This window comes from Typha latifolia, chromosome 6 (assembly GCF_019914945.1).
Source record: "Typha latifolia isolate L0001 chromosome 6, TyphaL0001v2, whole genome shotgun sequence".
Classification (NCBI taxonomy): Eukaryota; Viridiplantae; Streptophyta; class Magnoliopsida; order Poales; family Typhaceae; genus Typha; species Typha latifolia.
In genome coordinates this window covers 10,287,010-10,299,534 of record NC_133091.1, presented here as the reverse complement: position 1 = coordinate 10,299,534, position 12,525 = coordinate 10,287,010, and the positions used below count along the sequence as shown (strand labels likewise).

General features: G+C 34.5%; 1 protein-coding gene across 3 annotated transcripts; it reads left to right on the top strand.

The window, feature by feature from the left end:
- Positions 1-2,054: 2,054 nt before the first annotated feature.
- LOC140791550 (hexokinase-3-like) lies at positions 2,055-11,450 on the top strand. 3 transcript variants are annotated; one of them, XM_073142182.1, is made up of 9 exons: positions 2,055-2,600; positions 4,877-5,027; positions 5,109-5,282; positions 7,206-7,280; positions 9,230-9,385; positions 9,512-9,610; positions 9,695-9,822; positions 10,763-10,844; positions 10,939-11,450. In XM_073142182.1, exons 1-9 carry the CDS (start codon positions 2,329-2,331, stop codon positions 11,290-11,292), a joined length of 1,491 nt encoding a protein of 496 aa, XP_072998283.1. In that variant the 5' UTR covers positions 2,055-2,328; the 3' UTR covers positions 11,293-11,450. The 3 variants fall into 3 exon arrangements, with proteins under 3 accessions (XP_072998283.1, XP_072998285.1, XP_072998284.1); XM_073142184.1 differs by having other exon boundaries at positions 2,174-2,600; positions 4,874-5,027; XM_073142183.1 differs by lacking the exon at positions 2,055-2,600 and adding an exon at positions 4,302-4,333 and having other exon boundaries at positions 4,874-5,027.
- The last annotated feature ends 1,075 nt before the right edge of the window (positions 11,451-12,525 follow it).

Below are 12,525 nucleotides of genomic sequence, written 5' to 3'. Positions count from 1 at the left end.
TCTCCAGTTATTTTGAAGGCTTAATTGGTTCTAAAATTTAAATTAACCTGATGATGATCGGATTAAATTATATTATCTATCAAATGGTTGGTTATAGACGTATAGCTTGACATTTTTAACAAATAGAAGATTCTTAATAAATAATTAATGAAAAACAATGGCTTATTTGTAATATAGTTAAAATATAGGGTGTTACCTGTAATTTCTCTTCTTCTTTTTTTCAAATATAACCTTGCATAATATTATTTTTCACTATTTGTCCTTTTTAAGCAAGTGTATTACTTACTTAAGCAATTATGTCACTGTGATGACAACGTTAAGCTAGTTTTCCAACGTAGATGACTCCCTAATATCATATCCATAAAAGATGGAAGTAATCACTGACGTCAATGTACCATAGAGCTAATATTTTGTATCACATTCTTATTCTCAAAGATGAAGGGTCCTTTTCACATAATTGCCAATAAACAACTTTTCAAATATAATAATTATCATTGCCCATTAAATCTTTTAAGATATTATAATTATTATTGAAATCAATTATCACTTTTCTCGAAAAGAAATTGTATAATACTTTATTAATTTAATATCTCTAAATAATGAAGAGAAAAAAAACTTACCTTATATAGATTATCCGAAACACTCTGAAAGATATGTTAAACATTATATGATCTCATACTATAAGAGGATATATTAGGATCCAAATATATAAGGAATCAGAATATTTTAATCCTAGCCACCTATTAGGTAGGAATATACCATAAACATTCCTTTAAAAGGAAATTTTCGTAATTATAATTCTTAAAGAGTCCAATAAATTTAGTGACAATTAAATACTTAAAAGAATAAGTTCGAAATTAGATTGGCATTTATTCACGTAATATTTACCTATTTATTCCTCCGCAAATAAGAAGTCCAAATAATCAAATCTATTATTATTTTTTAAATTAGGTCAACAGATAAAAAGATATAGCACTCTCTTCCTATTTTGCCCTTGTACGAATCCGGTCAAAGCGCTGACTGGGACGGTCAAAAGCGCAATTACATAAGTGGTAATGTCGTAAATAAGACCCATTCCAACGCCTAATATTTAAGCCATTTTTGCGAGGTAAAAAAGGAGCCGAGGCGTCGCTATCACCGTATCGTACTAACCGACCCAAGTCAAACGCACAGTTGTCGGTATCCGTAATTTGCCAATTTATTTGGGGGTAATCTAGTCATTGTGGGTACCTTTCGAAAGTAGGCACCGCCCGGCTGACTCGCACTCACTCTCCACGCCACTCAAAAGCGTTATTTATTGCGCTGTGAAATTAAATTATATTAAATTATATTAAATTACTGGCAAATATTCACATACCACCCTGCACTTTCGTGATTTGCGTCCCCGCCTCTTAATTTGAGCAAACCTTCTCTTATGTAATTTAAAATTAATTAGTGAAAGAAAGTGTGTAATTTGCCCCCTGGAGGGTTAAAAAAGAAAACTAAAAAGTGACGTAATTTGATAGTGCAAATTGTTTGGAAATAAATTTTATCAAGTTGCATACGTACCATGTGGACTATTCTTTATAAAGATCAAACTACAGAGACCAATTTAAAAAAAAAAATGCAACAAAAAAATATTTGGATTAGTGTTTTTTTAAAAAGAAAATAGTAATTATAAATAAAAATGTAATTAATCAGAATAACAAATTAATTTTAATGATTTTTTTGTTAATTAAATAAGAGAAAGTGATACAAAATAACTTTTATTTAAATTAAAAAGAGATTTTAACTCTTGGATGAAAAATCTAACGGTATAGAGCTTAAATAATGCACAAAATTATAGTAATACAAAATAAAATTTCTAGTATATTAGAGTATTATAAAATATATTTAATCTTATTTTTATTCTTTAAAGGTGTAATATGAGGTAAATAGGATTTACTAGCCAAAATTATAGCAGATTTTTGTGGATTTTTCAATTTAAGGGAAATAAATCATCAATTGCTAAAATTTAGGATATCATATGCAAAATTTCCTAAATTATTTAGCAAACAATTAACAAAATGAACCTCCACACTCTCCCCTTTATTTTATCTTCCTTCTCTTCCCTTCTTCTCCCTTCTCTTCCCTTCTCCTCTCTTTCTCTCTCTTCCATTCATAGCGTTTTGCTTTCTCTGTTCCATTCTTTAGGCGCACTTCGTCGAACATCTTGTCTTCAAGGGCAAAGCCCCGCCCGTATCTAGCTTACTACTCGTGCCTCTTGCCGGGAAACCTAGGGTTTCCTCGTCAACTTCTTGGGAGAACCAATGGTTTGATCGTTGGGAGAGGAAGGAGGATCTCAGGGTGATGGGAAGGGTGGGACTTGGAGTGGCCTTGGGGTGCGCGGTGGTCACGTGCGCAGTCGCGGCGGTTCTGGTGGAGAGAAGGGCGAGGAGTCGCCGAAAGTGGCAGCGCGCGGTGGAGTTGGTGAGGGAGTTCGAGGAGGGATGTGAGACCTCGGTGGCGAGGCTGAGGCAGGTGGTGGACGCGATGGCGGTGGAGATGCACGCGGGTTTGGCTTCTGATGGCGGGAGCAAGCTCAAGATGCTGCTCAGCTACATCGACAAGCTCCCTGATGGGTATTGCCATCTGTTGCTCTTACTTCCGTTGTTTCCGGACCATTTTTTTTTTCATTTTCCGTTCTGCTAGCGTCGGATCATTGGTCGCGTGATGACGGTTGGTTTTGCATTTGGATTTTGGTTTCTCGATGATAATGGCAGTTGATGCATGGACAAAGGAGGAATTTTTATTTTGATTTTTTTTCTTCTGTTAGGTGATCTTTTGCTATTATTCGGTGTTTTAATCTCTACTGTTAATCTGTTATGTTAGCCCTGTTCCAATAGTACATGGGTGGTTCTTTCTGTTGGCCGTTGTGGTATTGTGACAGTATTTTCTGACATGGTTACATAAGTTGCATGGATAAAGGAGAGTTTTTTTATTTGATTTCTATGAGTTTTGACCTTTTGCTATTCTTGGGTCTCAATATATTTCTCCACGTTATACGAAGTTTGGTCGGTGATTTCATGTTGGTACTTTTTGAAACTTTTTCGTTCTCGATGCAGTGGCATCTCTTTGAGGATAAGAAAGGTTTCTGTTTCTTTTGATATTGTGCGTTCTGCTATTGTTGGTGTTTCAGTGACTTATCTACTGTTTTATGAGTTGGGTTGGTTAATCCTGTTCTAAGGACACGGGTGGGAGCTTTCTATTGGACATGAGATGTTATGGGATTTTCTTTGGTCGTAGTTGCATATGTTATGGGTTTCTTGATGATTAGGTTGATTAATGCTGTTAAGTATCTAGTTGCCATCTTTTAATTGGGATATGGTGTTGTACTGGGATTTTGTACTTGATTTCTTTTGTTCTTGGTTCCTAATGATGATGGCATTTGTTGTATGTATAAAGGAAGATTTTTAGTTTCTATTTTCTTTGTGTTGTTTTATTGGGCGTCTTAGGTGGATTCAACTGTTGAATGAAGTCTCCCCTGTTCTGGTAAAATCTGGATGGCATCTTTTCTAGCATATTCTGGATCATCAGAAGATCTGTAGATCTGTATTAGAAATCTCTAAGTTGGTTGCTTCTCTGGGTTTGCTATGATAGTTGCATTTATTGCATTGATAAGTGATAAATTCACTTTTTTGTGAAATTTTGCTATTTTTGGGTGTCACTGGATTTCTACATTTATATGAAGTTGGGTTGTCAACCCTTTTCGGTGGCATCTGGGCGATATCAATCATTGTTTGGTACCTTCATTGCTCACAATGGTGGTGTTGCAAATAACGATCAGTTGATCAAAGGTTGTTCTTTATACCAGAAGAAGAAAGTTGGGAACTTTAGATGACCGGTGGTTCAGATTTGTCTGGACTAACTTCTTTTCTTTTTTGTCTCTTGGGTAAAAGGTGATCTGTCACCCTGCTTCATCACTGAAACAGAAAAGGACTACCTTCCTTCTTGATTCCTGAATAGTTTTACCATTGCTGATTCCTAATCCTTTGAAATCATTCAATCTTCTTTAGTACTCTGATATGAATGGAACCTTTTCTTTCTAAATGCTTGTTTATTATCATTTATATTCTTAAGTGGTCCAAAATTTCTTTCTTTCTTTCTTTCTTTCTTTCTCTCTTTCTCTTTTCTTTATTTCGTTTTTTTTTGTTTTTTGCGATTGATCAACTCTCTCTCAAACTCTGGTCAATATGTACTATGTAGAACACTGTGATTGGGCTTTAAATAGCATCAACCCTTTTATTTGACTTCATTTATCCTAGTATTTCTTTTGTTGAACCTCAAGTAAGGAAAACATGCAGCTGCTTTTGAGGTAGTACTTCTGCTTCACTCTTTTCCTTTTTAGCTTGAACCATTAGAAGTAATATTCATTTGTTGGCAAGCTAGCCTCTGCTTGCGTAAGCATTCCTGTAGATTTACTCTATTGTCTTACTACATCTTTGCAAACTTAGAGTGATTTCAAATCTAATTAGAGAACAGCTACTAGTATTGGGACATGTGCTTAATCTCTTAAGTTACTGATATTGTTTTGATTGCTGATCTAATGTTTCTAGTACAAGGTTCTTTCGCATATTTAAAGTATTTACGAATGATCGATGCAACATTTAATATAGAATTAGGCCCTTTGAGGAATATTGCACTATATATTCAATTAGACTTCCTTGTCGTTGGAAGGTTAGGATTATTCATCTGAGTTTCTGGTGAACTACAAGTTACCATTATACATGTGAATGAAGGTGTTGGTGATTGAATTGTAACATTATGTTGCTACTTTTGTTCTATTTACTGGTTGTTTGTTTCTGGTAGTTATTGGACCATGGATCATATTGATGCAAAATTTCCTTCATCCCAGCAGGACTGAAGAAGGCACCTTTTATGCTTTGCATCTGGGAGGTACTTATTTCAGAGTTTTGCGGGTTCAGCTTGGGGGAGAAGGGTCTAAGATCTTGAGTCGCCAATTTGAACGAGAACCAATTCCCCAAGAATTGATGACTAGTACAAGTCAGGTATGCAATCATCTCCCAAAATTTATTCTCTTTGCGATGAGTTTTGAATGTGTAAGTTTAGAATTATTCTCTTGCTTGCAGAATCTCTTCGACTATATTGCCTTGACACTAAAGCATTTCATTGAAAGAGAGGATGGCCAAACTTCAGATGATAAAAGGGAGCTTGGCTTTACTTTCTCTTTTCCTGTTAGACAAATTTCTGTTTCTTCTGGTGCTCTTATCAAGTGGACGAAAGGATTCTCAATCGAAGATGCCGTAAGTTATCTGTCCTTTTTGAGTGGTTGATTCCACTTTTGCTGATTTTTCAGCTGTATTAGCTGATAAGCCTTCACAAACACATTCACCGTGCTTTTCATCTTGATACTAGCTATGATGTTTGAGGCTAACTTCCTGTTGGTAGCTATGATGTCCAAGAATATAGGCAACCTGATTGATAGGGTGTAACCAAAATTCCTACTTTGTCTTCATAGTTTTCTATAGTCCACTTGCAACCTGGATTCTCTCTATTATGGAGGCCTCATCGAGTCATCTGCTGGTCATCTAGCCATTCTTAACAGCCAGATCTTTTTGCAATTTTGAACTAGATAATTAAGACTGACAAGAAAACTTTAGCTATATGTTGGTGTGTGCAAGCTTGAAACTAATTTAGGAATCGAAACTATGAGTTACCAAAATAACGCCAGTCTACCAAATCTTGGTTTGGAGATGCATAAATGAGAAGAAATTTCTAAAGCTGCAGCTTATTATTCTTCGGCTAAAGCTGTTATGTTTTCTACATTTCCACCTATTTTAGGCATACTCTAGTCTGTGTACTGCTGCAAATCACTAAATTTGAACTTTCTATTGCTTCTATATTCCATCAGTTTCATGTTATTCACCTAATCATTTATGAACCAACCTAGATAAAAGTGTCAAAAAAGTTAAATGATATTTTTGAAGGCATGGTTTCGCTTGAACATTTATCTAAGGAACTGCGTTTTGCTTGCATATAACTTTAGCAATTCTCATGTTACATTTTTGGCATCTTGATTATTGAATCTCTAATATATAAAACAAATTTTTATAGTTGTAGAATTAGTGGATTAGATGTGATAATATGTTGTAAGATGCTATTAGATGTATCATGGCGATTTTGTAGAAAAAAAGCCCTTCACTCCAAATTCAAGCATTTTTTATTGATTTAATAAAATTTATCCTTTCTCTAACTCAATCCAACTATTTAATCTTGATGCGCACATTTTTTAAAAGCGATACCCATAAATTATATAGATAATATGTGGTGTTTTTTTAAATATTTTTGCGCACATCGTTGAAAATTAAAGTGTATATTTTTATAAGCAATGCGCGTAATTTACATATGTAATACGTGGTATTTTTTTTAAAATATCTATGCGCACATCATTGAAAATTGCAGCCTACACTTTGCATAGGCAATACGTATAAATTATATAGGTGATGCGTTGCGTATTTTTTTAAAAATTAAAGCGTACTTTTTGCATGGGCAATACATGTATATTATATAGATAATGCATGACTTTTTTTAAAATTCTCGATACGTATATTGTTAAAAATTAATGTCTACATTTTTCATAGGCAGTACGCATAAATTATATAAGTATGCATGATATTTTTTTAAAGATATGACAGTTTTTTTGGATTTTATTAGAGTTAAATTAGTAAAAACAATTTAGGGCTAAATTAGAAAACTAAAATGCTTTTTGTTGCAAATCACTCAATGTATCATCTAACATCATCTTATGTATTTTAACTTTTTTGTCTTATTTGCTGATCTGTTATGTCATGTTACTATATATTTAGATGTGGTAAAATTTGCGGGACATGTATAGAGCATATTATTTTGATATGCAATTGTGCAACCTAATGGAGACATCTGAGAATTGCTTTTCACTCTATTATATGATTCTGAAGTATGTAGTTTGTTAAAATTATGTTATTTCATTCTCCCTTCAATAATTCATATGCTCTTATATGGAAAATTCTGATATAACTTAAGGAACATAGAAAAATATTTAAATTTTCTTTTCTCAAGTATCATCTGTTGCTCCTGTTTGTTATTTGTCTTAGCATTAAGAAAATATCAACTAAGGTAGGTTCCTCAATGTGAGGTACTTGGATTTTGGTATGTCAAAAGTAACTTATATTGACTTTGTAATTTAGGTTGGAAAAGATGTTTCCCAGTGTTTGGAGGAAGCAATGACCAAGAGGGGACTGAATATGCGAGTGGCAGCCTTGGTATGATTTGAGAGTCCTCTGGTCGTTCTTGTTTAAAGTAACGCGAAATTTGTGGCGAATTATCTTCAATTTTATAAAGTAATTTCTTTGATCTCTTTTTCTTGCATAAGATGCAAATGTCAAGAAATGCTCTAATACATCTTTCTATTATTTTCTGCATATACATGCATGTCCCAAATGCATGCTTGGACATGCGAGACATGAGTAAATGCATATTCGTACATAAGATATGCCAAGGTGCAATATGGGTTTCAAATGTGGTAGACATCATTGCATTAGACTTTTCTCTAAGAGGAGGAGCAACTATTTATTCCGTGATCTGTTTTTGTTGGATGAATTGGATTCCAGTGTCCTATTTAGGACTCTTGCCTTTTTATGCACATAAAGAGAAAGATACCTCTCTCCATTGCTTTCCCCCTCTCTCTTTTCAACCCTAATAAGGAGTGCCTTTCATAAACACATGCATCGAAAGAGAAATAGATCTCTCTCTCTCTCTCTCTCTCTCTCTCTCTCTCTCTCTCTCTCTCTCTCTCTCTCTCTCTCTCTCTCTCTCTCTCTCTCTCTTCTGTACGGTCTTTCCTTATTATCCATCTCATTCCTATCTTCTTTTCCATATTACTTGATCTGGGAGTTGTGCCATCAACTGTGTTACTAGAAACTCTAATTGGCTGAACCTTGGAGGCGAATGTTGCATGTAAGTGTGTGTGCTTCCTTTTGGATAGCTGCTATTGTTCATCTCTTAATGCAGTGCTTCGTCCCCTTTTTAATTACTAATGACATGTTATGTATGATCTATTGGATTGATTTGTATAATTATTTTTTGATATGAAGATATTCAAGGCTTTAAAAGACCAAGAGATGGACGGGCATTGAGCAATCAAGGTTAGAAAATCATTTATGCAACTAGAATCTAAAACTAGTGCATGAACCTAAAATAGTAAATAGGATATTCTTTTACCAAGAATATCCTTTTAGAAACTAGAATCCACTAATTTGGCCATTTGGGACATGGACGATTAATTCAAGAATTCTCGAAGACATTCTACATAGATAATATTTTTAGAAATGTTTTAAGTTTTACTCGGATACCTAAGCAGTTCCTGGGGAGTTTCCACCTAAGGTTGGTCCTAGGTGATCAAAGTGGACTTTTGGAAAAATAAAGAACGAATATTAGAGTTTTCTCGTTACTCAGTTTCCTTGTTAACAGAAATGCAGTTCATAGCTGATCAATAAACTAGTTCTCTCATAGCTCATGTTCCAATTCTAAGCACCTAGGCAGATCGTTGCATTGCCTACTGGAGATAGCTTTTGCTAAAAAAGTAGGGCATGTAGTGCACGACAGGAGGGAATGGTTAGCCGATTAATAAATCAACTTTAATTACTCGTCAAATCTTTGAATGGTTATTTCCCAATTCTTAGTACTGTTTAGTATGAGATAATGCTGTATATGCAAAGGCGATAAATAGTAGATTTCTATAGGAACACATGTGAGCTTGTGTGAAACATGAGAATGGTTTGTACGGATTGAAGATATTAAGAACATTAAATGCTTGATAAAAAAGGGACAGGCAACCTTAATTTTGGTGAGGTGTTATCTCCAAATTCCAAAAGGAACAAATCTAGTGATTGGAAATATCTTTGCAAGATTTGCTCTTTAAAAGCATTCATTACGGGAAAAAAGTTATTAGAAGTATAACTTCTGATGTCAACACAATGCAGAAACTAGCGTAACTACTTTTGGTTGTTCGACCTCATCCATACTTCCTAAACTTATTAGTAGGTTATTACTAATTTATTATAATACCAGTATTCACTTTTTGTTGCATTTTAAGCTGTACATTTTTTCCTACTAAACTTGTTGCAATGATGATTTCTGACAGCAAGTAAATAAGATGGTGATGCATATGCTCAGAGCAATTAAATTTGAGTGATTTATGCTCTTTTGGCAGGTGAATGATACGGTGGGGACATTAGCTCTGTGTCATTTTTATGATGAAGATACAGTGGCTTCTGTGGTTATCGGAACTGGCACAAATGCTTGTTATGTAGAACGGAGTGATGCGATTATCAAGTGTCAAGGCCTTCTTAAAAATTCTGGAGGCATGGTATCTTTCCTTCATATACCAAGCTTCAGTTAATTGAGTTATGCATTTCATGTAACCCATTTTGGACTGCACAATATGCTAATCTATTCTTCTTATATGTGCCATTCATGTTCTTGTGGTAAGTAGGTCGTCAACATGGAATGGGGCAATTTCTGGTCATCTCACTTACCAAGAACTTCGTATGATATTGCTCTGGATGATGAGAGTCCAAATCGGAATGATCAGGCAAGAATGTCCTTAATCAACTTTTTGTATAGTTTTTGGTTTTGAACTCTTAGAAAATGTTCTAACTTATCATCTTTGCTGTAGGGTTTTGAGAAAATGATATCAGGAATGTATTTGGGTGAGATTGCTAGAAGAGTGCTTTATAGGATGGCACAAGAGTCGGATATTTTTGGAGATGCTGCTCATTGCTTGTCTGTACCTTTCAGCTTAAGGTAGATGACTAATACTACAAGTTCTTGAATTAAAAAAAAAAATTGTGCAATGTCACTTCTACAATGGTTCTTCTATTTGGTATCCTTTTCTCCTATATATGCCATTGTCTGCTTACTGATAGTTGGAACATTGAATGTGTTCAATGTGATAAAAGATGTGATTTTGTCCATTTGATAAAAGATGTGATTTTGTCCATTTGATAAAAGATGTGATTTTGTCCATTTGGGACTTATCAAATTTTAGAATGGTAGAGGTGGTACACACACACACATGATCGAGTTGTCATTTAACTGTCAATGGCGTATAATTTCAAAACTGAGAAGCAATGTAATAGATCGCTTAGCGATATGAATTTATGCTTGTGATGCTGTAAAATGATCTGCTGCTTTTCCCCGATGCATTGTGAAATTACTGACTATCTAATTGGACTTGAAACAGAAACAGTTGTAGGTACTAGTAAATTAGTGTTCATTGAATGGCATGAAGCATGTTATGTCTTTTATTTATTTCTTAATTATTGTGAGGATAACATGAAGCATGTTATATCTTTTATTTACCTCTTAACTATTGTGAGCAATTTCTTATGTCTGCTTTGCAGAACTTCATGTCTCCTAGTTTTGGATTGCTATTTTTAAGTCCTTCGATGGAGGACTATAGATTTCCTGCAGATCCTGTTTTTGTTCTTTTCTTTTTATAAGCTTGTGGAGCTTTGTGTTTGTGTGTCATATAGCCGTGCTGATAAAGTGATTATGGGAAAGGTAAACCCATGCACAGATTTTCAATGATTTCTACAAACAAAAATTGAGTTCGTGTATTATATATGAATTTTCATACCTTACTGAAAACTTGGCCTCTAGTCATTTAGATGAATATGATCGACAAGTAAATTTATTGCTTAATTCAGCAGATCCCCTTCTTACATCTCCTTTTATAATTTAGAACACCCTTGATGGCTGACATGCATGAGGATGCTTCTCCTGACTTGAGAGAGGTCAAAAGGATACTGGAAGATAATCTACAGGTAGCAACTGACTTCTTAAATCATAATTATGTTCTGCATTATTGGTCTACTGGAACGTCGTGTTTTCTATATACTTTGATGGCTGCTTGTTCAGATGTCAGATGCTCCGATTAAGACACGAAGGCTCGTAGTAAGAATATGTGACATAGTAACACAAAGAGCCGCACGTTTAGCTGCAGCAGGTATTGTGGGAATATTGAAGAAAATTGGAAGGGATGGGACTGGTGGCATTGCAAGTGGAAAAACAAAAAGCAAACCAAGGAGGAGTGTTGTTGCAATTGAGGGAGGACTCTATTCTGGTTACTCCATCTTCAGAGAGTATCTTAATGAATCTGTGATGGAAATCTTAGGCGAGGAGGTTGCGCCAAATGTTGTTATCAGGGCCATCGATGATGGCTCAGGCACAGGTGCCGCTCTTCTTGCCGCAGCAAATTCTTCGTATAGATAATAACAGTTCATACAGAAATAAGGCATCTCTCTGTGCAAAATGTAAAGAACAAAAATCTCATATCATATAGAAAGCTGGGGTTGTGCAGAATCTCCCAGCTTCTTGTATAGTTAACATTTTCTTTTCATTTATGATATTTGTTCCCTGCTTCTGGCAAATGGCTTCTTAACGAAACTGAACTGGAGATGATGATGTGATGCATGAACAAAGTTAAATTGGGTATGCTGGTCTTCCAATGCAGCCTGATGAGGTGATTTTTTATCCTTGCAGATTATCTATTTTGTTCTCAGGCCACAGCCTCTAATTTATCCAAACTCATTACCTTTCGTTCTTGTCTAATTTTTTGAAACTTAAAATTATATCCAGCTCATTTTTGCCCCTTTAATTTTTTTTTTAGTTACATAAATTACCGACTCAGCGTAATATTACTTTACTTCTATACTAAGAAAAGTTTCAAATTAATTCTTATACTTATATTAAAGTTAGACTTTTAATTTTTTTCATTCAACTTAACTAAAAATATGTAAATTATTAAAATATCCCTAACTCTTGACTCACCTCACTGCCACCACCGCACCACCCTCTTAGTGGAGAGGTACAGAACGAAGAGAAAAAAAAATTTGATTCTCATTTTTTAAGGTAAGGAAGTAGACTGCGAATATTTGGGTAAGCATAAAATATAAAAAATTGAGCGAAAAACTAAGTATAAAAATTATTTGGGCAGGTTAGTTAAATTAGATGAAACATTTAATAGATTCACTTTAGTTATTACTACGAGGACTAATTTGAAATTTTTTAAAATATAAAAAATAATAACAATTTTAAACAAAAGTATAAAAGTATAATATATATTTAACTTTTTTTTTTAGCATTCATAAGTTCTAAGGCTAGATATATATTGGACAAAAAACCAATCATCCTTAAATACAAAAACACTTTAAGCCTCACTAAGCATTTAACTGCCTAGTCTAGACTTCAAGTCATATGTTTCACTACCGCTAAAACCTGCTCCAAGCTATTATGCTACCGAATTATTCTATATGTGTCACCACCGCCGAAACCTGCTCTAAGCTATTATGCTACCGAACTGTTCCTTCAAACTAACCGCACTGTTAAGATATTAATCAAATCGAGCCAAGCCACCAAACAAACAATTTCTCTACAATATTGTTTGGAGTAAGAGTTGAATCCATTTTTTTTTTCCTTTCAAACTATGCGGTACAATTCTCTACT

Excerpts from the sequence above, each read along its gene's own strand:
- LOC140791550 (XM_073142184.1), top strand. The coding sequence starts at position 2,329 with ATGGGAAGGGTGGGACTTGGAGTGGCCTTGGGGTGCGCGGTGGTCACG. Across the intron at positions 7,281-9,229 it reads ATATGCGAGTGGCAGCCTTG|GTGAATGATACGGTGGGGAC; the intron begins GTATGATTTGAG and ends CTCTTTTGGCAG. Across the intron at positions 10,845-10,938 it reads TACTGGAAGATAATCTACAG|ATGTCAGATGCTCCGATTAA; the intron begins GTAGCAACTGAC and ends CTGCTTGTTCAG.